The 25,951-nt window shown below is 37.2% G+C and overlaps 1 protein-coding gene across 1 annotated transcript; it reads right to left on the minus strand.

The window, feature by feature from the left end:
• Window positions 1-8,353: 8,353 nt before the first annotated feature.
• LOC115928326 (fatty-acid amide hydrolase 2-like) lies at window positions 8,354-20,922 on the minus strand. Its single transcript, XM_030995468.1, has 8 exons — window positions 20,842-20,922; window positions 19,345-19,540; window positions 18,592-18,811; window positions 17,703-17,912; window positions 14,541-14,660; window positions 12,904-13,163; window positions 10,781-11,036; window positions 8,354-9,083 (listed from the first exon to the last, which is right to left on the minus strand). Exons 2-8 carry the CDS (start codon window positions 19,516-19,518, stop codon window positions 8,725-8,727), a joined length of 1,599 nt encoding a protein of 532 aa, XP_030851328.1. The 5' UTR covers window positions 19,519-19,540; window positions 20,842-20,922; the 3' UTR covers window positions 8,354-8,724.
• Between the last annotated feature and the right edge of the window lie 5,029 nt (window positions 20,923-25,951).

Raw genomic sequence — 25,951 nt, forward strand, 5'->3', positions numbered from 1 at the left:
TGACAATATGATATATTCTGGATAGTACATGTATTTATATTCTCAGAAATTGATTGATTAATCTAAAGAGTCATAGAGATTGATCAATTAAATTTGTATGCCTTCGTTACGAAGTAGCCGGAGGCATTATGTTTTCGGGTTGTCCGTCCGTCCGTACGTACGTACGTCCCGTTCTCGGATTCGCGTTATCTCAAGAACCAATTGATGGATTCCTACCAAACTTTAATAATGTATGTAACTTGCAGAGCCAATGCACTGATTAGATTTTGGGGTCACGAGGTCAAAGGTCACAGGGGTCATTATGTATTAAAAAATAGCTTGTGATCGCATCATTAGAACAGATGGACAGATTACCATGAAACTAAGGACATGTAGGTATCTTGCTGAGGCAATGAACTGATTAGATTTTGGGGTCATGAGGTCAAGGTTAAAGGTCATGGGGCTCATTATGTATGCAAAAATAGCTTGTGATTGCATTATCATAAGAACCGATGGATGGATTATCATCAAACTCAAGACATGTATGTATCTTGCATTTGGGGTCATGAGGTCAAAGATCAAAGGGTCATACATGTATATGAAAAATAGCTTGTAATCACGATATTCTGAGAACCTGTTAATGGATTACAACCGAACTTGAATTTGAAAAATTTCTTTCGTTTTGGTTTGTAAAATTGCTCTATGACGGAGGCATCACTTTCGACTGTCCATCGAAGTTCCATCTAGTTTTTTTAGATATAAACCTTATCTAAAAAGAATAAATCATGTCACAATAATTAAAAAACATTATTCTAACTTTATGGACAATAGTGTATCAATGATTTATTTTCATGTATTATGAAGATAAAATCAGTTTGCTGTGAATTCATATTAGCCCAGTAGACAGTACCAAATATGATGTACATGACCTGGAAAAGTTGTTAAGTACAAGGTTTTTTTGTTGATTCATGTTCTAGATGGGTATTGAGGTAAATTCAGATTGGTTGCCATCTTGGTAACCTTGGACAATTTGTTATATTAGCCTAATTAGCATATGTGCAATATGTAATATGTTGCTAATCTTAATCCAGGAAGCCTAAAAATATGGATAATTTTTTCTTTTAAGGATTTTCTATGACAAAGAATTCATTTATGACACCACTTTTTATTTTTAAGTAATGCAATTGTCTTTAATGGCACAATTAGCATAATGAGCTAATTTCCATATGTACAATGTATGGACTTCATTTTCATTGTTTATCTTGAAAGCCTGAAAATGGTGCAATGCAACATTGTAAATCACTTGTTAAAGACAACACATTGATTCATGAAAAGATGTTCCATGTAAATGTAGTATAATTAACCTAATTAACATAATTGGTACATTTGCATTTATTGATATAGGTCTAGTTTTATCTGGTATGACAATTTTAATGTGTATTTTTTTTATGACAACCAAAATTTATCTCAGAGGTCAATCATGTTGAAGCGAAAAAATAATTAGCTGTACTAGCATAATTAGCAAATTAATCAGGCAATTGCCTAATGGCCTTGTGGATTTCTGTCTGTCGAGACATAATACGGTAGGTATTCATTTTAAATTTCCCGCTGGACAGTGATAAGAGCAGAATAAACAGTCATGACAGAGACCAGTATGTTATCAAAGATAGAAAGATATTGGTTTGGGTCGACTGAAATATGGTTATGGTAGCAAAGTTTATTTAGGTTGTTGTTCTTTTGTTCTTTTTCCTCTTTGAGTTAGGTATTGGGGACAGAAAATAAGAGAATTTCTTGTTTCTGTTATCTGGACATATTAGTACTTTGCAATCTAACAGTGCTTATACTCAGATACATAGGTAATGAATTACAAAGTTACAATCCTCGCCTATTTAATCTAACCTCAGCGGAACGAAGGTTGCAAAGTAGAATTCACTCAAGTTCTTCTTCGTCTAGAGAGTCTTTGTTAATGTCTTCATCTTCTCCTCCACCTTCTGACTTGTTTGGATTGCAACAGTTCACTCCTGACTTGCAGTTGCAGTACACAGAGCAAGACAATCTCTCACAATGACAGCATTCTCATCCTCTCAACGACCGCGGTGACTGCTTATACAACTTTGTAACTGGACAAATTGCCTCCCTCGAAATTAATGTTGAAGAAGCACTTAGTATTGTTTGTCCTTGAAACTCCACCTCTGCATTAGGACTGCATCAGGACTCTGCATCAGGACTCTGCATCGTCCGTAACCACTTCTTAGACGGTTGAGGCCTAGCCAAAAAGGCCAAATCTCACTGGAGTCGGATGCGAGGGATTCCTTGGGGTTGAGGGAGAGGTTATGTGGAGGGGTCTGGAAGTGGTTAGAACAACCTCAATAGGTCATCCTTTGGTTGTGAGGGTTGGTATTCAAGGGGCTCTACAGTGTTCAGGCAACTGTGTCTGGCTTTCAGCCGCTTGCCCACTGGCTGTTATTGGAAGATTTGGCGGAGCGGATCTTTTTCTTGTTTGTCCTTTTCTTTCTGGGACAAGACCAACCTTCTGATGTGTGATGGAGCTATACCGCAAAGCAGGTAGAGGTCTTTTACTTTTTAGTTAGCTTAAGGCAACCAGTGAAAGCTCTGCAGGATGAATTTAGAGTTGGTTTAATCTTGGGTGCATGGGCAGACCTATTCCATACTGGTGATGCATACTCCGCAGCAGGAGAAGCAAAGCAAGGGCTGTTGTCCAGAATGTCCTGACATCAGTCCTCTTGTAGCCTAGCTCTTGTAGGTAAGGGATTGATCCAGTGTGACGCCTAGGTAGACTTGGTTGTGAGTTGCTTCAGCTATTCCCATATCAGCTGATCCTTAGCCGAGGGTTGGCATCCCTGTTCTTGAGGTAGAATGCACTTTAATATCTGAATTTTGTCAGGGTTAGCTCCCAGGTGGTTGGTCGCATAGTATGGGATGAGTCGGGCCAGTGCATCGTTGAGGGACTCCTCCAGCTTCACGAAAGACTGGTTCTGGGTGGTGATGCAGAGATCATCAGCATAGATGAAACTCCAGGGGGGTGTTTCACAAAGATCCTAAGTTGAACTTATCTCTAACTTTGACTTAACAATTATGGAAAGCTGTTAGCATAACAAATATTTTGTAAAAATCATTTTATAAGGCATAAAATGTTGATTCACATCATTCATATTTTCTATTATCTTGGGAGATTTCATGTTCTCGATGTGGAATTTATGAAAAATCTAAAATACTTCAATTTTGCTTTTGAATGTATTTCATTATAAGGCTACAAATGGCTCTCCATAATATTTAAGTCCAACTTAGAGTTAAGTAAGACTTAGAATCTTTGTGAAACACCCCCCAGGTGTTTGGATAGATAGATCGGTTGGTCGTTCGTGTACAAGTTAAAAAGCAGTGATGCAAGTACACTTCCTTGTGGGAGGCCTTTTTTGGGGCATAGTGTGATCAACCTCGGAAAGATCGTCTTCACGTCGACTTTGGTTCCCTTCTTCATCATCATCTCCATGGTCTTGACAGGACTGCTTACACTGGTGTGAAATTTTTCAGGCAGGTTTGAGATGAATTTGGTCTTCATCTGTCTGCCAATGCTAAGTGCTTCTTCAACATTAATTTCAAGGGAGGCAATTTGTCCTGTTACAATGTTGTATAAGCAGTCACCGCGGTCATTGAGAGGATGAGAATGCTGTCATTGTGAGAGATAGTCTTGCTCTGTGTACTGCAAGTGTAAGTGAGAAGTGAACCGTAGCAATCCAAACAAGTCAGAAGGTGGAGGAGATGATGAAGACATTAACAAAGACTCTCTAGACGAAGAAGAACTTGAGTGAATTCCACTTTGCAACCATCGTTCCGCTGAGGTTAGATTAAATAGGCAAGGATTGTAACTTTGTAATTCATTACCTATGCATCTGAGTATAAGCATTGTTAGATTGCAAAGTACTAATATGTCCAGATAACAGGTACAAGGAATTCTCTTAATTCTGTTCCCAATACTTAAACTCGAAGAAGAAAAGAACAACATTCTAAATTTACTTTGCCACCATATATACCATCTTTCAGTCGACCCAAACCGTTTCTCTCTATATCTTTACTAACTTACTGAGTCTCTGTCATGACTGTTTATTCTGCTCTTATCACCGGTACAGTGGGAAATTAAAAATGAATACCTATGTATTCTGTCTTGTCGATGATTAGGTTAATTATGCTAGTAAAGCTAATTATTTTTCGTTCGATACGATTGACCTCGTCATAAAAAAAATACATATTAAAATTGTCATTCCAGTTATGTCTTGATAAAACTAGACCTATATCAAAATATGCATATTACTAATTATGTTAATCTACGAATGTGTTGTTTTTAAAAGGTGATATTTATAATGTTGCATTGCACCATTTTTAGGCGTTCTAGATGAACAATGACAATGAAGTATATCGTACATATGGTATGCTGATTAGCTCATGATATTTAATTAAGACAATTGCATTACTTAAAAATAAAAACTGGTGTCACAAATAAATTCCTTATAAAAAAAAAACCTTGAAAAGTAGTATTATCCATGGTTTTAGGCTTCCTAGATTAAGATTAGCAACATGACATATTCCACATATGCTAATAAAAAAATATTGCCAAGGTCAATCTGAATGTACCGTCTAGAACACGAATCAACAAACCTTGTACTTTACAGTTTTTCCAGGTCTGAAAATTCATTGATATTATATATATACTCAAGCGTGCTATATATTTATGCAAAACATTCCAGTATTAACTATTTGCCTTTTCTACAGATGCCATCCTAATCAAATGAAATAATTGTTATTTAGCTGCTTTTTTGTGTACCTCGTAATTTGAAACATCGTGATCAAATCAATATATTCAAATTGTATCATTCCATCAAACATATTTTCGTTGTCGTTATTTATCTGTGAAACATTTGTTTGAGTGAAAAAGCAGAAAACTGCCATCACAAAATTCTTAAATACAGTTGTACGTATATTTTTGGGTAAAAACTATACATTGCTTTCTCTTTACTCTCCTCTCTCATTTCTCTTTTATTTCACTTTCCCTCTTTTTTTGCTTCTTCCAAGTACCCTCTGGTTGATATTCCACCTCTGCAATCTTCACTCTCGCTCCCACACTTAAAGGTCCAAGTCCACTCCAAAAATAATTTGCTTTTATAGATGCAGAAAAACAAGAAACATCGGATAACTAATAAGTAAGTTATGATTTTTTAAAATAAAAAACTATGGAACTTAAAAAATCACTGCACCAATTGCCAATTTGGTTATCAGTTTGTGACGGCATTGCCTCAATATTTGCCAATTGCTTTATATATTTTGATTTAACTGAAAAAATTACTCTTATATTAGTGCATCCACACAAAAACATGGGAAAATTGGAAATTTATATCATCAATATAAAGAAAATAATTAGTGGATAGTGAGACACAGACTCATGAGTGAGTTGCCAATTTGTCTTGTGATTTTCAAAGTTTTCATGTCATTAAAAATTCATAACTTATTACTTATCCGATTTGCTCAAACTTTTTTTAATTGGTTTGTCTGACTATTGAAATTAAGATTTTTTGGAGTGGACTTGCCCTTTAATACCTTCTTCAAGTTTTCTGAACACGTTTCTCCCAACATAAGACACTTGAAGACACAAACCATACACAAAGGATGGAGGGGTAAAATGTTAAGACAGAGTACTGAAAATAAATGAGTGGGGAAAAAAAGAAAGTAAGGAGAGAGGAAAGGACCTGAGATACAGGATGATTTGTGCAACATGAAAATAAGTATCAGTATATGAATCAGTTTACGACATGAATCACATCTTAAATAGTTTATTGTCCATAGACATGTGTTAGAAAATCATAGCAATAAAATTGAAATCATAAGTCGTAAGATCACATTTAACAAATGCACATAATACATTCCCGATATGGCTCAAGCCCAACGCACACTACACGATGTTCCTACGATCCGATTTTTTGATAAATGGAAATTGTATTACATATGGAAATACATGTATTAAAAAAAGAAACCTTCCTGATTTAGGTTCTGAATTATGCTAAGAATACTAAGAACCAAAGTCTTAGGACCTGAGGGGGATTTGTGCAACACGGAAATGAGTATCAGTATATGAATCAGTTTTAAATAGTTTATTGTCCATAGACATGTGTTAAAAAAATCATAACAATAAAATTTGAAAACATACGTCGTAAGATCAGATTAAACAAACACACATAATAGATTCCCTTTTACAAAACAAATCACAAGATGCTTGATATAGCTTCAGCCCGCACACTACACAATTTTCTACGATCCGATTTTCAAAGAAATGGTAATTGTATTACATATATGGAAACACATGTATTAAAAAAAGAAATCTTCCTGATTTTATTTAGGTTCTAAATAATGATGAGAATACTAAGACCCAAAATTTGAGTGCTTTGAAGTCTTGTCAGAATAAAGAAATAAAAGCCGAATCGGCTTCCAGTCGAGACGATCACACTGACGTCACTTAGATTCTGAGCCGATTGAGCTTATCCTCTTCCATGAAAGCGTGGACTACCTTGAAATCTAGATTTTCTAAATCACATGGCTACATGTAATCAGATCCTCAATCATTAAGATTTTTGCATGTTTGAATGTTCTGCACATTCTTCAAATAAAATTGGATCGTAGTCAGATCGTATAGTGTGCGGTTGGCTTTCGTGGCCGGGCAACTGGCACGGCATGACAAGATCAATAGAACATATGTATTATGTAAGCCTACATCAGAAAATTACATTAGAATACACTTTTGGCAATTGCGGTTGTCCCATCTACATGTATTGATGTTCCAACAATTACATAATCATTAAAATTGTTTGCATATTACAGCAGGTACCATCTCTAAGATTCGGTAGGACCTCATGAAGATATTATATACAAAAATGCATACATGAACATTGCACCTATACAAAAACATGAAGAGATTTTTGTAAAATCTTTACATTACATTGACGTGATTATAACAATGATTTATCGTTGCATGTTGCCGCATTCAATGATATACGCACCTATGTTCACACAGTTTTAGCTTTGCTTTTACACAAGACAGATCATTATTTCACCTAAATATTTATCATCATATATATATATATATATATTTGGTCTTGCATTTCACGTATAAAAAATAAAATTAAATCATCACGGTGGGTACTCTAAATTATGATCCATCACATATCATTATTAAAGGCATTGTTTAACAATGTTGACAGTTTCGCATGGCCCTACAGTATGTGTTATCAGTGTGATATGGTGTAATATTAAAGCCCTAACAAAATAGCGCTTCAAAATGATCAAGAAGTGCCTCAAAAAAGTATAAAATCTTTGAGTGACCAATTTTACCATAATCATGTACCCCCAATAGACTGGGAAATCGTTTTTTGAAATATCTTGATAATATGGCAGGCAATCGGCTTGTAAAAGTCGTGTCCATTATCTATTATCAAGTCTATTGGGGAAAATGAGTATAGTAAAACAGGTCACTCAAAGAAATTTACTTTTTTGAGGCACTTCATGATCATTTTGAAGCACATTTTTTTAGGGCTTCAATATTACACCTTTTCACAGACACTGATAACACGTAGACCAGCCGGGGCCATTCATCTCAGATGTAACATTGTTAAACGATGCCTTTAACATGAAGATAATGATTGAATTAGATTTGATTGATTTGCAATTTTCTTTCCAATCCAAAACTGCATAAAATCAATGAAGTTGTTACTTTGTCTCCTTTAGCATGTGGACGATTATGAGAAAACATGTACTAGAGAGAGTCACGGCAAGAGGTGGTGGTGGTCAGACTTCGACCCCCCCCCCCTCCCCCAATTAGGCTGAGAGAGCATCAAAATTACCCAGCCTTTTTTAGAGTTAACTTAAAATAAGATGACAAAAGCGTAATGCGCCTCACATTTCTGTATCTTATTATAAAAAATAATATTCATCATGTACCAGTTGCCTACATGACCCATGACCCATGACTCATGTTTTTTCAAGTTTGGGAAAACAAACAGTGTCCAAACTCAACCTTATTTCATGTGAGGCCATTCTATACGTGAGCAGCTGGATGCGTTTTTTCTCGCAAAATTGATGAACTAGCCGAATGCAGCCTCGGCCAAAATGCTGATATTTTTTTCTTCTTCACTTTGTTCAACATTTTACTTTTCGTTCTTATCAGTGATACATGTATAAGAAGGTATTGTAAATTAAAATGAAACATCAATAAATTAAATAGAATAATATAATGTAAAATGAAATATATAACAATTCTAGTGTAAAAAGAAGATATATTCACACTTGTGTTTAAGATGTAATAAAAAATTTATTCAAACTATGTCAATGAATATCATCAATAAAATTAAAGAGTACTTTGCAACTTTGGGATCTGAAATTCTTAAATGAAGACTGATTTGATTGGGCAGAATGATTGCCCTATTTCAGTACCACTTTCTGTAGGGCTATGCAAAGACCTACCTATTAAAGCCTGTCTGCACTAGTTTGGCCAGGAGGGATTAGACCCAGGCACCCAGCATGGTCACTGACAGGTGGTTAACTCATTAACTCAGCTCTCAATGAACATAAGGAAAAGAGGATCACGGGGGACCAATTGTTTTCTATATAGAGGGAGCAAGTAGCTACAAGTAGTGCAGTGTGGCTATAAATGACAGGTATTCTTTCTCTTCAAACTATATGTCCTCATTCTAATGTTTTACCATGTAAATGAGAAATACCTACGGGAGTAGTCCATCCCCCGAAACCTTTCTCCAGTTCTCTCGCTACGGCGATCGTCAGGTGATCACAATACTTGTTACCCACCACCTGCACCCCAAGCGGTAACCCGTTGGTGCTGAGTCCCAGAGGTACCTGAGTCACGGGAAAGCCCAGAGCATTGAAGATAGCCGTGTAAGCGACGTTGAACGGGTAGAGGATGGGTGCGTTGTGGAAGAGCGCCATCTTGGGGTGAGAAGGGTAGAGGAGGACGCCGTTGTCGCCCAACATGGTGGAGATCTCGTTGCGGAGTTTCTGACAGGCCTTGAGAAGCTTCTCCATGTTACCTGTTTAATAGAATTTAATTCAGTTTACTTAGTGTTCAGTTTCATTGAATTAAGTTTACTTCAGTACGGTGCAGTTCAGTTCAGTTCCGTTTCATCAAGTTCTGTGCTGTTCAATTTGTTCAATTCACACCAGATACAGTTCAGCTCAATTCAACTACCTTCATTTTAATTCAATTGAGTTCAGTTCAGTTTATATCTGATCTATTTTTATTTCTGTTCAACTCACTTTCACTTGATGGAATTATGTTCTCTCAGATTAAATTAAATTATGGTCACTTGAGATGAAATCAAATTTATTTGTTCAATGTCAAATGAAGAACAACACGTACAAAGTATACAAAATAGTCTTGCATTTCCACAAAAAACGATACTTAAAGTGACTTGGTAACATTGTTGAAGGTTGATGAAAAAAATTGCTTAATTTTTGTATAAAATGTTACTTACTATATTCCTTCTACTGTAATATCCCTCTGACATGCAAAAAATCCTGAAAAAATTCTCAAACCACAAAGATATCTATGGTTTTCTTTGAAGGCGTGGATGTAAGACACCCTCTAACAGTGATTAACAGTAAATTCTCACAACCATATTTGAATTTTCCCCAACCGTTTTTCGATGAAAAAAAGACATAAAACATGCTATAAAAAATCTGTCAACACTTAAATGTCTGGAATGGAATGTAGAGCCATTTTATTGCTTTGTGACGATTTCCATTCACCTAAAATGTAATTAAATTGCAATAATATAGTTGGGAGAATTGAGGAATCGATCAGATCAGTTTTTCCCAATTTGTACCATGAATAATGGTCCGTTTTCACTCAAATTTTCAGATTATCTTTAATTGTACATTTAGCATTGAAGTCAATACCTTAGCACCACTTTCTCTCATCTTAACAATGTTACCAAGTCCCTTTAAAGAAACATAAAATTTAAACCTAAAACTGGATTTAGACTTTCGTTCAAAATGGTGTTTCACAAAGGAAGTCAGTCTGAGAACCAAGGTTTCCTTTTGTTAACTCATTATATACCCAGGGTCGAGTGGAACTGTATTAGAAGAATATGGAGCAAAGAGTTCTGCAGCATGTTTTAACAAGTGTAATAGTGCGACAATGAGGTTAAGTACACTGATATCTAAATTGTTATCATTTAACCTACAGGGCCGGTATTCAATTCAATACTTAGAAATTTTGTCTTGTATTCAAATTTCATTCTAGACTTTTACCCAAGACAAAATCTAAGTAAAATACTTACTGATAAGCATTGTGACATCACACGGTCAATCAAAAGTAATGCGCAATCAATGAGTCGCAATAAATGCCCGCTAATATAATTGTGGGCAGGTTATGATACTGCGTTAGAAAACCATATGCCTGCCATTCAAAGCCTCCTAAAAGTCTGGTAGGGAGCTGTCTAATAAATCTAGGGTAAAATACTTAGCCAAAAGCTTGAACTGAATACCAAAATTGGCCAAGTATTTTATCAAAGCCAAATCCTAAGTAAAAACCTTAAATTTTGTAAATGTACTTTGTATTTTGTATCATCACGTATTAGTCAAAACATATTCTTGCACATGATTGGTAATAAGAGCTTCCATTTCATTTTTTTGAGAGGGAGGCGTTTCCAAAACTGGTTTATACCTTTAAGTATGGAATTGAATACGGGCCCATGCCCCCGAAGTAGAAAAGTCAACGCCTTACCTGGCATGACACGGTCAATGTTCTCTATCAAACCAAGGAGGATTGCTGGAAGGGTGTGGTCCGACTGACCGAGACAGCGTTTGAGGAGCTCGATGATGGGACTGACCGGGGCTCCGTGGTCACCCAACTGGCTGGTGAAACTCTCCTCGTCCGAAGCGGTCATCATCGCCGTCCACATACCCATGGAGTAGAAGAATCGGCGGTTAGTTGTGTGGGTCACCCTGATGTCCAGTTTCTCCTCGAGGTATTTTGCAGCCTAGGAATAAAGGAGGTCTTGATGAAAATAGGAAATTAGCACCATCTGTGATATTTTATGCTCATCGATATTGTGGATCAGCTCATTTCCATTACCATTGCAGTTATAAAATTTTCTCCATGACACATGTTCCAGCAACAATTGCTCAAAAATAAATATCTTACACAGACCCATTTCCAAATTTTAATCCTGGCCTTAACACAATACCCAACCCTAGTCGTAAATCTCACCTATCCAATGGCAATCCTAACCCTAAACCCTACACTTTTGAAAAAATAAAGCCTGGAGCAAATGTTGGGTCACCTTAATAAACCATTGAGTATTTTCTTTAGTACTAATTTCTTCCAGGAGGGACATTAGTTGTTAGGCTCTTCCCAAATTTCAGGCTAACCGTTAGAGCCCTGTTTGGTCTCTTATTCTGTAACATGTCTGGGCTTCTTTGTCTGAATAACTGTTAAACGATATCTATGTGAAAGTTGGTGGTGTGTAAAGATGCGTCCAGAACAATACCACCAGGACATGGAATTGGTAAACAGTCTTGTTTGTTCTCTATGTTAATTTAGTTTGCAACCAGGAAAGAAATCTTGTGTCTACTACAGCACTTTGTAGTCCTAATTGGCACTACATGCCACTATATAAATCTAATAATTAAATAAAAAAAGTATTATTGATAACATTTAGTTACTGTAAGCTGTCAACCAGACACAAGAACTTAAATTGTGTTCCATGTTCCTGTCACTATGAATATGACGGACAAAGAAAGCGGACAAAATATACAGTTCCTCAGGTAGACAAAGGAACATCTCTTCACTGCTATTATGTAAAAAGGTAAATATGCATGTGACACCTGTTCTAGTTTTTCTATTTTTACATAATAGCAGTGAAGGGATGTTCCTTTGTCTACCTGAGGAACTGTATATTTTGTCTGCTTTCTTTGTCAGTCATTTTCATAGAGTGTCCTGCCTGCAACAAATATTAAGAATTTCATTCCCATGGCTGTTAGTGCGTGCCTTTAAAGATAAAGACCAGTTACGGTCATGCGATTGCATTGTGAAAGAAACGATGTGAAATCGATCAGAAAAGGTTGATCATCTAGCATAGATGTACTGCAAGGTTCTGGAATCATCAGAATGATAAGAAATTTGGCCAAGTCTTCATAAAGTTACACTGTGCACAGAAAGATGTATACGGGACTACGCACACGTGTGCGACACATGCGTTTTTATCTCTCACATACCAATAGATAAACTAATTTACCAAATATATCAATTAGTAGGCGGTTTGCCGGCAAAATTTTTATCATCATGTATTATTCAAAACATATTCTTTCACATGATTGGTAATAAGAGCTTCCACTTCATTTTTTGAAATAGGGGCGTTTCCAATACTGGTCTTTACCTTTAATATATTACATAGAAAAACAGGCTAATACTTGTGATTGCACTATTTAAAGAGGTGATCGGACAATGTCTGATTTCAACGATTTATTCCAAGTCCATGCAGGAAAAACATTCAATTTCTGAAACTTGTTACAATGCAATTAAACTAGAATATAATGCTGAATTCTGTTATAATACATCAATTATTTGCTTATGAACCTGCTTGTGAACTTCATCCCTGATGGGGCTGACTCATGATGATGGTGATTATCGCTTAGAGTGTGGTAAATTAAGGTCTTAATTGGTAAATTAAGGCCTTAATTGATAATTATGGCCTCATAAAATGAAAAGTAGTGTTTCAATATGGGGTAATATTGTGTAACAACACAGCATTGTAAATATAAATAAATCAGCCATCCAATAATCAACATATCTTTTTTGGAGGTTAACTTAGTGCCATGAAAAGGGGGATTAAAACACCACCTTACTCTGAGTTGGGCATCTCTGAGCTCCGGATCCAAACCGGAAGCGAGCATCTTCCTGTCGTCTGTGCCCATGCTGAAATACTGGAGCGTTCGCAGGTCCACATGTTCGTCCAGTCTCAGTTTGGCCGTGCCATGCGGACCTGCCATAACCCTGAGGAGCGGGATGAGGTCAACAGAGAATCGGCACAAGGGACCGGTCACCATCAGCTCGTTTCCCTTCGCAGTGTGGACAGTCGGGAACTGACCATCATTAGTGACCACATCTACAGCGAAACGAGGAGATGTAGCACACATTTTAAATAATAATGATAATAACACAAAGCATTTATATTGCGCCATTTATCTACTAAAACTTTTCTGAGACGCATTATGAAATTAAGAAAGTCAGAGGGGAAAATTACAAAATAAGACTACAAAATAATAAAAATTGTGTTATCTGACATTCAGGTACTGTATGCTTTTGAAAAAAAGGACTGTCTTCAGGTTTAATAGACTAAAAGGAATTGAAAGTTTCTAAGGAATCAATAAGAGCTGGTAGTTGGTTCCGTAAACATGGACTTAAACGAATCACCCTATTCCTTTAATAGTAGGACAGGAGTTGTGTGTTCCGGACACTAAACAAAAGTAAAGTGTTGGATTTTCTGAAAAATATAATCGAGTAGCACTCATTACTACCATCAATATTCAGCCTGAATACGTTAACCTTGTATGAATTAATGCTTGCTCATAATGTTCTTTGAAATGATCTGTCCAGACAACCAACCTGTCCGATACACAACATGGGGGTAAACATGTATATGTGCTGCTTCCATATAGTGTGCTGTATGAGTTATACTCAGCGCATTATACGGCAGCAGCAAATTTACGAAGTGGCAGTCAGAGGTCAACACCATTGTGTAGAGATCGTAAAGTCGCTCTGGTAAGATATTTGCTATTATTTCGTTCTTTTTACCTCCGACTTTGAATTTCCGGAGATAATTAGGTGTAGAAGTGGCATAAAATTCATCGAGTGAGCCCTTAAGGCTAGTTGTGACAAGCATTCAACATTTTGTGGTTTGGCTCAGTAACTTTTGATTCAGAACCTTGAAAAATATACCGAATGCATGAAAAGATACGAAAAATATTTCTGCACATTATTGTGACCATTTTTGTTGTATGACCACACTGCGTTTGACCCTAGGAAATATAATATCTAAAATTCTTGACTTGGCAACATGCTGAGAGGTTCAGGATCATTGTTTCCAGTACAGGCTTTTGTTCGCAAAACAGACCGTTAAGCCAACACAAGAATGGAGCGAAATACGTTTTCTAATGCCAGATACTGTATATCTGTCTCCATGTTTTAAAAGAGTTGTCATGGAGCTAATCGAGACCAGAAAATGGGTAACTTTGCAAAGCCATTATATAAAAGTTGCAAAAAGCAAACCTTCCGTTTATTGGTACCTATAGCGTTTTGAAAAAATGTATGTGTAGAAAATAATACATAAATTATATTTATTGATTGTACGTACCTATACATTGAAAATAATCGAAAAAGTGTGGATCCCATTTTAATAAATTTGAATTCGACTCTATTCAATCATCATAGAACTACCATTGATCATTTACACTACAGCGTTAGTCAAAAGAGTAAACATTACCACAGCTGGGTTTGTGACCGAAAATGCCGTTGAAGAACGCTGGCATGCGAATGCTGCCGCCTATGTCTGCTCCTATGCCCATCACTGAACCTCCGGCTCCTATGATCGATCCTTCACCGCCTGTTAGAAAATCCAAAAATTTGTCAATTCCCAGTGGTGTAGCTATGGGAGAGAGTAGGGGGGGGGGAGGACATGTCCCTACCAATTAAATAGAAAAATTTAGGGAGATAAAAGAGGATAAAAGAGAGAGAGAGATGGGAGGGGAGGGAGTGCTAAAATAAGACACTACAACCACCTCCCATATAGGCTCATATGAATACCATTAATTTGTCTCATGTAAACGGTTATAACGACACAGCTTTATAAAAGAATCATGAGCACTTAAATAGTCAAAGATTTAAAGACCATGATGAGAGAAAAATTACTTGCCTTTCACTTGGTACACAAATCCAGAGCCAATCAATAACAAGATACAATACTTGTTATAAGCTAATAAAAAAAGTTAACACTTGATAGACTATGAGCAGATTTGCCATAGATCTGTGCATGGCACTTACTATCGATAACAAGTTTGATCAAACAGGGCCCAGCACAGCAAACTACGCCAGTTTGCTGGAGCAACAGCTTTAGCATTACCTTTTAGTGACATTCTATTGATTTTCTTTTGATCCAGAATGCTTTGAATTGCAGATTGTTCATGAGCTGAAAGTGCAAAAATCACAGGAAAGTTTGAGTTCATTTTTGTTGCGATACATTGTGCCGCCCATGAGTAAGAGCATTTCACCCTCACTGGAGAAAATCAGAAGAAACTGAAGTAAAGTAACCGGCTACGCAAAATCACAGACAACCAGGAACATACATGTATGTCACGCTTTGGAACGGTGAAGATGAGACAAAGCGGGAAGGAAACGGGAGACTGCTGCCACAAAAATGAGACGCCAACTAATGCCACTCTCTCCGTGAAATTCCAACAATTGTAACTCTATATGGGAACTCGATGAAACAGTCTTATGGAAAGATGGAAAACTTGGAAAAAGAGCCAGTTGCTAGCAAAAATTGCTGACACCTAAAGGGAAAAACGGGTGTGGCTACCCAGAGCTACCCCAGCTCGTGAAAAGAGGTCCTCTCAGTGTGAGAGCTGGCTGCAGACTGACTCCAAAACTGTATGACTGAACCAGCCCAGCCCACAACATAAAAGAATTTAGCACCTGTGTGCATGCCTAACATTGCAGCAAGAAAAGAACTAGGCTACAGAGCATTTAAAGGTAAAGACCAGTATTGGTAACGCCCCAATTTCAAAAAATGAAATGGAAGCTCTCATTACCAATCATGTGAAAGAATATGTTTTGACTAATACATGATGATAAAAAATTTGCCGGGAAACCGCCTACTAATTCATATATTTGGTAAATTTATTTCTCTCATGGTCGTGTGAGAGAGATAGGGTAGTCCCATATACATCTTTATGTGTATAGTGCTTGTAACTTTACGAAGAATGGGCCAAATTCTTATCATTTTGATGATTCCAGAACCTTGCAGATGCTAGATGCTAGATGATCAACCTTTTCTGATCGATTCCACAACGTTTCTTTCACAATGCAATCGCATGACCATTACTGGTCTTTACCTTTAAAAAGGGATAATAATTACCATAACAAAGACTGTCCTGGCTTAGGCTATAAAAAGAGACCCTGAAACATGGAAAATGATCGAGATTGTGACAGTCTCCAAGATAGCAATGCAGAGTGACATTTATAATCACTAATTTCATGTACAAATTACCAATTTTTTGTTGATTAATTGTAATTATCCAATATGCATTTATATCGTTTTAAAAACTGTGAAAGAATGGAAAACACTAAAAAATTGTTGCCAATTTGAGGAGGAAATGGAGACTCATTTCAGACCTTTAAAAAAACCTGAACTGAATTGCTATAGGTTAAAGGTACTATGTCCCATTTGCAGGCCAAAAAAATGAAAAAGTTAAATTCCAACTGCATTTGAAAGATAATACTAATTTAGAACTTCCCTAAGAAAGGTGGGGCTTGAAAATGTCTTCAAGTGGGAAAATAACAACTATAAGTTGTCAAATCGACTTTAGGGCTATAGAGCCCAAAAGTAATAGTCTTGATTTTCAGACAATTGTACCGAATGGTCATACGTTTTATGCTGCGCAAAGATTCAACCAGTTTAATCTTGGCCATCACAAGAAGTGGGTTATTGATGTAGACAAATGCTCATAGTGTACCCTTTACAACTCTTTTCATGTATGTTATTACCAAAGAAGAAAAAAAGCCAGTCAGTCACTCAATAGTGTCTGACAGTGAAGTCTAGCAAGTAAACGGGTTTCCTGGCATAATTTGAATATGAGGACACTGCTAAAGTTTAAATTTCATAGATAGGACATACATGACATATTCATAATTCCTGCAAAGTTCTACAGCATTTGAGGTTGGCTGCAAAAGGGACATAGTATCTTTTTAAAAAACCTGAATTGCTATAGGTTAAGTTCATTTCAGTTACAGATTTTGTTTTATTTTTCATTTCCAACAGAACGGTAATTTTGACAATAAATAATTGAACGTTCAATAACATAATTCATTCTACATGGTTTAAAGTTCTGAAACAGAAATTATTCATAAATAACCAGTTTAATGTTTTTTTTTAGAGTTTTAAGACCTGTGGAAATGGAGGGATCCACTAGAAAGAAGAACTGGTTAAATAATGACAAACATAATTCTTGTAACATGTAAATAATGACTTGAAAACAAAAAAAATATATACATTACCAAAAAGTAGCAGAATAATAATACAATTATAAATCCGTAATTTGAAAACTTGCTACAGCACGTATATAGTATAGTGAACACTGGAAAGGTCAAAAGAGACAGTGACGACTGACAGATAAAGACATAAATGTATAATAATAATTAAAACAATATTATATAAGACAAAAGAAAATAAAGCAAGGAAAGAGAGAAATGGAAAAAAGAAAATGTTGCTGCATATGTGAAGAGTAAAGAAAGAGAGGAGAGGTGGAGAGGAGAAGCAAGGAGAGAGAGAGAGAGAGAGAGAGAGAGAGAGCACACGATGTGCATACTGCAGGGGTAGTGACCATAATTATAGTAAGATACATACAGAGCGTAAACAAAGTTACCATACCTGAACTGCCCCCAACCATCCTCCTGATATCATAGGGATTGCACGTCCTCCCGTAGACGTAGTTAGCCGACTCGTACCACATGCACAGCTCGCTGCAGTTGGTCATTCCCAGTACAATGCACCCCGCCCGCTTCATATTAGCGACGGGCGGGGCGTCACGTGGGGCCGTCAAACCTTTTCGGTTCACGAGACCACTGGTGTTGGGCATACCTATATTAAAAGATAAGATTAAATTTTTCAAATTTTCATAGAATTCAACAAATTATCACATAATGAAACCTTAAAAGAAAAGACTGCACAAAGGAGACAAGAAAAGTGGTCGTCATAGACAGGTGGTCTACATGTACAGGCTCATAAAGTACAGATTTTAATAAGAAACAATATTAACAAGAAAAAAACAAGTTCATCTTTGTAGCGGTCACTGAAGCATAGAAGGTCATAAAGAATGGGACATAGCAATCTATTCACCTAGACAATACATATCAAATTGCCTATTCACGGCAAACTGCAGCACAATACAACTGCGTACCGTACCGACGATGGGGTGCAGGCGCACGCGCATGTGTTAGCGACTGTAATCTAAGCAATTCATCAATACGGTCACTAACTTAACACACGCCCGAACCTCAGCGTTGGTACAGTATGCAATTGTATTGTGCAGCAGTTTGCAGTGAATCCAGTGAGAAAGTGTATACAATAAGTCTTTGTTTTTAGAAAAAATACTCCAAGGTCAGAAACATGACAAATTTTAAATCATGACCATAATTTGAACGATTGATGAAGATTTAGTTGATTTTCGGTATGTTTTAGTAGGGTATCTCCACGCCGGAGTTCTGGGGCAAAGTCTGGACAGACTTCTGAACTAGCGCCCTATATTGATAATATTTACCTGTAACTTCGAATGCCTCCTTTACAGATATAGGCACACCAAGAAATGGGGCATTTTTCTGAGAGTATCTCTCAGGTACATCTCCCGACTGCAGCATCTTATCGACCTGCCTGGCTTCTGCAAGGGCACCGTTGAAGCGCTCAACAATCACGGCATTGAGAAGGTCGTTTACCTCTTTGATTCGTGCGATGTAGGCCTCAACAACCTGGGTGCAGGTAACCTGAAAATAAAGTGGAACCAAAATACAGTATAGCGTGGGGAAGTGTGATGTCATCAAAAATCTATTTTTGGAATTTCTCAATTTTTTCTTCATTTTCCAAAGAGCATCAAAAATAATGTTCGAATGTCGAAAACCAATTGAATATGTTAAGTATGGGCTGGTGAGGTTACAATTCTAGCCCCACTTCCCTAAATAAGTTGTGGAACCCTGCTCAACATTGTAAAGCAATGTTGTGGAATAAACTATCCGGTGTGAGAACTGTATCTCTGTATACTACTGTAGTTAGAGAAACTGTTTCAGTAGCACATGTATAACACTTATTATGTTACAAAGCATGGAATATGTAGATCACATTTTCCTATCTTTTTGAAGTGTTTTATCACTTTTTAAGTGGCCCGTATACTACACTCTGGGCCAAATCATGAGAGGCTTTGTAACTGCAAGGAAAATGCCCTACACTTGACCTGAAAACTCATGAATTTAACTGGATATCAAAGTTGCAAAATGATGAACAACAGTAAAAGTGCAATCACCTCTCTTGTCCTAATGCTACGTGCAAGGCTTGTGGCACTCTCGAGGAGAAGTGGGTTCCTGATGGCCGGGATCCTGGCCTTAGCACGGTCCCCGTTGATGATGAGAGAGAGCATACTGATCAGAAGATTCAGCAGGTAGTCCAAGAAGTTCCGTAGCTTCTTATAGAGGGACATCTCACTATCAGCACCTGTACAACTGATCATAGGAAAGACAGCGCAAATAGATTTAAAAGGAATTAAGCCGACTAATAACCTGAGAAATGAAAAAGTTGTGTCCAGCGATATAGGATCAGAAAAATAGAGAAACTCTCAGATGGCTTGAGCCAGCATCCATCCATCCGAGGCCCATGCTCCCTGCATGTGATCCGGCTGTATTCAATGCAACGTCCTCTACGATTTCAGAAAATGACATAGCAATACAAACAGAGTTACTGCGTGCGTGTCTGTCACACGGACTACAGCTACCGGTGACTATAACGTGCAATCGGATACTCTTAAGCTTGCGACTAATGAAAAATTCAAAACTGAAATTTTCTTGAAATCAACCCCATTTTTTTAATACCATGTTGCCTAGTTACCATGGACACATGTCTTAAAAGATGTGTATGTTCAACTTTTAGGAGCAGGACCGCAGGTAAGATCACTAAAACGTGACAATTTGTTGATACTTTTTTCATTGCTAAATGCTACTGCTGTTCGGGCGCGACTTTGGAATGTACCGAGTGTTTTACAGACATAAATAAAATACTGTGTTTATAGACATAATAATTATGAAGAATTCCTTAATAAAACTGACATTTGTCAACCCATATTATACTAGAGGCGATCAGTGGAGCCCCACATCATCACATGTTCTCAGCAGAATGTGTGTGTGTGTGTGTGTGTGTGATATGCTGCTGAGCATTTAAATTTTAAGATAATTTTGCAATGCACCAGCTGAAATGATAGCAAAATCCTTATACAGACTTTACTCTAATAGTACTTAATCTATCCACCCATCCTCATGAATAACTAACAATCCCCAAGGCCGTGGATTGGAGTAAAAATAAAATGGAAATAGACTAACTTTGGTCTGGATTTTGGAATGACTCAATCAATGACATGAATGATACGAGGGCTGTCAAATTGGGTTTTGTCTATAGTGTCAGCAAACTAAAACAGTTAATTACTCGAAAACATGTAGCGTCATCAATATCGTAATATTAGTATAGCGTTAACAATAATATAATATCATTCAGAATGTGAGATAGTACGACTAACTCCCGGGAGCTCCGACGCCGACGCCGGACAGACGGAGGCGGAGTTCCTTGGAGTTAGTACGATACATGCATATCGGCATGTGGGACCATAATTAATAAAGTGTTCTGGCGACAGAAAACACAACAGAGAACAAATAGGAATTTAGAAAATCAAACTACAACTATCAAAATTATAATTTCTTTCTTTGGGCGGATATAAAGTGCATAATAGCTTAGATCAATGGGTAGATTATCTTACCACAGATGACGAAAATACTTATAAAGTTACACGGGTCCACAACACTAGCGGTCAAAATGTTTATCGGCTGACGATCCCATGCATGACTGAGAAATTCACTTTAAAAAAAAAATTTGATGCATTTTACTTGACACGTTTTCCGTTTGCTTTCATTTTCCCTTCAAATAAGTGCCCCTTCCCCTTTCTACTATTCAAAAGTGCACGTTTCTAATAATTAGTACACGTTTTCCGTTTGCTAGCTTTCATTTTCCCTTCTGATCGATATAAGTGCCCCTTTAAGTGCCCCCTTTTCTATATTATTTAAGTGCAACCCCCCCCCTTAACTAACTACCTTCCCAGCTACCTTCCCTCTTAATAAGTGTAACCATAAGCGCCGGAAGTGGGAGGGGGCAGGGGGGGGCGGTTGCCCCCAACCAATAAAGTGGGGGGGGGGGGGGGAACGCATTTGCCCCCCCCCCCAACAACAACAAAAAAAGCAGTAAAGGAGCAAAGATGGTTTATATTTTTTTAACCCAAAAGAACATAATAATTATAACAACCTGAATTAAATCACATATAAAATTCCATACAATTAAAGAAAAGGAAAGTTAACAGGAATTAAATTTCCTAAACATTGCACATGCCACCTATATTTATCAATGGAGGTTTTTATAATAGCGATACGCGCATATCGTGGACATATTGTGAGAGAATGGGAAAGCGTGTATGTTTTTTGTTAAAGGGTCTAGTGGTGAGAAGACATGAGCCCCTGAACTTCTTCTAGTTGATCCCTTCACTATTTTGGAGATTCCTGGAGTCCCTCGCTCCCTCGCAGCACAGTCACATACAGGTTGGCACTTCAACTAGACATTTTTTTCGTTTTGGCACTTCGAATAAAATAGTTGAGAAGGCCTGGTTTAGATAATGAAGGAGTTTCAAACTCAAAGCAACTGCATATAATACCAAATACCTGCTAAAGATGTTTTTTTTCCCCATTATACTCATTCCCCCAATATCGATTACTATAGGCTCGCTCGCATGTATATAGTTTATCTCGTTAAGTAACATGTAAAAGGTCTGATTCAATCTATATTGATATTGTGCTACCCCCCCCCCCCCCCCCCCCCCCCCCGCTCCGGATTTTTTTTTATTCGATCTAACAATAAGATATAATTGGTCACAATGCGATCTCACAAATATTTTTTGTTGTTCTTCAGACCATCACACAAAGGCAAGTATAGTACTGAAGCAATATATTTCGGACCACATATAGAAACAAATCTAGAACACCAACTCCGACAATAAATTGATTACAATGTAGGGGTACATAGTTTACCAATGTCTAACAAATTATATTTTTCGCTTGTAGGTTACCCTTAAAGGTGCCCGTCTCCCCCAGAAAAAAAATCATTTTCTTGGTGCACTCCCACTTCGAAAGATGATTCACCGCCCCTGGATGACTACACATAATCATTTAGGTACAAAATAATCAAATGTTGGTCATAAACCTATTGTCATGATTATTAGTAGGTCCTATCTTTGGTCCTAAAGCACAAAATAATGCCTTTGGGATATGACTGTATATCTATCTGCTGCATCGTCACTCCTAATGTTGAACAGATTCCTGGACATTATCAACTTACGTGCATGCTACGGCCTATAGCATTCTTTCTTTGTGATCATAATGAAGCTAGTAAATGCAATTAAATGTGGGAAAAGAAAATCTGTTGTACTGTCAAAGCCTTGCCATCATGCCCCTGGTAATCTTGACTCAAGAAAGTGTCGAGCTAAGATTCCATTCAATAGAATCCTTAAAATATCAAAACTTACGAATCAACATACATCAGTAACTTCACAGATACAAGGCAAAACAATTACTGTTTAACCTAAATGGCATTTTACAATGTTTCTGTTTCATGGTATTCTATCTCCTTAAATTTTGTAATGAATTTTTGAGATTTGAATAAACATGGACCCTGGACTAAGCCATACTAAATACACAATTCTATAATCCTGATACTACTGGGCTCATTATTCAATTGATTCCGTTTGGAAATAATTATAGTGAGCAATAGGATGAAGAAAAAACCGTATCATGACAATTACCTCCCGGACAATAACCCCCGGGAACCCCCCCCCCCCAATGAAAATTACGCCTTAGGATAATTACCCCCCCCCCCCCCCGATGGACGATTACCTCCCACCCCTGAAATTTACCCCATAGGAAAATTACCCCCCCCCCCCCCGGACAAGCAATGACAACCAAGGACAACCAACCCGAGGATCGATCTTTTTCTGTTTCCGCACCACGTCTCTGGAACAATCTCCCTCAGGCTGTACGATCTTCTCCTTCTCTCGCTATCTTTCAACGTTCCTTGAAAACCTTTCTCTTTAATAGTTGAATTTATATATTTTTGTGTACGTAATTTTATTGTTTGCTATCAATGTCAATTAAGTAATGTAATGTTGTAAAGCGCTGTGATACACATGTATGCCTGTAAGAGCGCTATATAAATGCCAATATTATTATTATTATTATTAATTATCCCCCCGAAAATTACCCGCCTGTTCATTAAAGGGGAAGCACACCCTGATATCAAGTTGGTTTTAATAAAAGCATAATTTGCTTTCGGGGGGGGGGGTCGATTGTCCTTGGTGGTAATTGTCCCGCTGGTAACTGGCCGGGGGTACTTTGTCCCGCTGGCAACTGGCCGGGGGCATTTGTCCTAGAACCTTACAAAAAATGACATATACATGTAATTATGGAAATACCAGACGAAACTGATTTAAAAAGAATTTAAAACAAAATCCTATATAATTATGCAGGCACGTAGCCAGAGTTTGATGGTTGGGGGTGGGGGGGGGGGGGCACATACATGTAATCGATCGAGGTAAAAAAAAAAAGGGGGTCTAAAAAAGTTCAACCGATCCTGAGGCTACGTACCTTTATAATTTTATGGAGATATATGGAGAGGCAAAACATAATTAACTTGTGGCTAATCAGGATAGATGTCGGGTGAAGACGGTAGGTCTCTATTGGCCTGTTCCATTACTTACTCAATAGACAAAATTTGTACTAAATGAAAACTCGATCGCAACTGATACCTAGCGCATCCTACTGATCTTAGGTACCGTCAATAGTACTCTCAGACATAAAACGAAATCTTCGACAAAATCTAAGCAAAATAATGAATGAAGTAAGATAACTTACAATTGATTATTACGGACTGTCATGACTGTTACAACACCATACGGAATAGAGACAAGCACATACCTAAAAAAAATATTTGTTTGCTAGTTTCATAATCATACTTGACCCACAAACAGCAGATTATGGATGAGATTTTGTCTGTACAAAGGTGAGACCCAATATGATGATACTGACGGACCATCTATAAATAGATTTGTATAAATGTTTACCCATCTACTTCATCCTATGTACATAACGCGCAGAATACAGCGTTTTTTTTAGTAAATAAAATATTGAAACAATTGCGACATTCCATTCATTTAAATCTTGTACTACTTCTGGATGGATCTTTTTTTCTAACCAGCAATTATTGATCTCCACCCTCGCTCCTATTTTTTCCCATGCAGCCCTGAGGGCCCCGCTCTCTTCTCTCTAATTCCCTCTCTCTCTCTCTCTCTCTCTCTCTCAGTCTCTCTCTCTCTCTGTCTCTCTCGGTATGTGCACGTGTGTGTGAGCAGGTGTTTGTGTGTGTGTCTTTCTCTCTCTCTCTCTCTCTCTCTCTCTATTCCCCCCTCTCTCTCTCTCTCTCTCTCTCTCCCTCTCCCTCTGTCGGTGGACCCTTTTTCTAACATTTCCTATATTAATAGTAAATGAGCAATCCCTGAATTCCTCAAAAAGAATTGGCATCTTATTTCCATCTCGCATACACTTTTACAGGGCAGAAATTCAGATGTAGGCCTATAAAGAGTTTGTAGAATACATAGATATAAGAAGGGGGAAAATCACCAAAAATAAACAAAATAGGCCTAATTATTACATTCTTAAGCTGATTTATTTATTTATTTATTTATGATATTTAGACAGGGTGACTCATTATCACCAATAATGGTGGTCTTCCATGAGTCCCTGTTAAACATAATGAGGTTCATAATAGTTTAACAAATATATATATATATATATATGATAATAATATTAATAACAACATCTTGAACATAAATTCATAACAGCAATAAACAATAAGTAAGAACATGTTTAAAGATATATACAAAGTATTTGGTATCCTCATAATAAAAGAATGTTTTGTTTGTTTTGTTTTGCTTTGCTTTTCGTTCAAGAAAACGTTGTTGCATAATTATAATAATTTAATTTTAACATTATTGCATAGACAGTAATTAGTTCTTAAATCCGATGAAAAATAACTATTAACATATTTTGGTAAGTATTAGCCTAGACCTTGAAAAAGGGCAACATATACTTTGAGAGTTCAATTGTTATATACATATTTACAACAACAAAATATATTACAGGATAATAAATTATTGGATGATATGAAAAATTAATGCATGTAATCTAGTATGGCAATGATGCCTCTTCCCTCCCATTTTCTCAGTCAGTCATTATGGCGTTGCTGTGTATTTATTCGTTAGTTATTGTTTGTTGCTGGTTAGTCGGTTGGTTGTTGTTGATGTTTATAATTATAAACCAGCCGTGTATTGACATTGGTGATTGCAACATGTTAATCCTCTGTAATATCATTAGAACCCAGCTAAGAGAGAGAGAGAGAGAGAAAGAGAGAGAAAGAGAGAGGGGGTAGAGAGAAGGGGAGACATAGGGGGAGGAGAGAAGGGAGAGCTAGAGAGAGAGAGAGAGAGAGAGAGAGGTAGATATATACGGGGAGGGGAATGAGAGAGAAAGGGAGAGGGAGAAAGAGAGAGATGGAGAGTGCGTGTTCACAAAATAATGAAAGCAAACATCCATGGCTCGATCAAAGATATCCTCCTTGGCTCGATCAGTCATTCATAAAAAGCCGGGGAGGGGGCCGGGAGGGATGGGATAATTATGAAAATAAGCAAACTTACCCCCATCCATCGGAGCCAAACAACAAATAGTATACGCTCAGCTTCAGCAAACAAAGGTGGTACTACTTCAAGTTCCATAATC

Source organism: Strongylocentrotus purpuratus, unplaced genomic scaffold (genome assembly GCF_000002235.5).
Source record: "Strongylocentrotus purpuratus isolate Spur 01 unplaced genomic scaffold, Spur_5.0 spur5_scaffold_21, whole genome shotgun sequence".
Taxonomy (NCBI): Eukaryota; Metazoa; Echinodermata; class Echinoidea; order Camarodonta; family Strongylocentrotidae; genus Strongylocentrotus; species Strongylocentrotus purpuratus.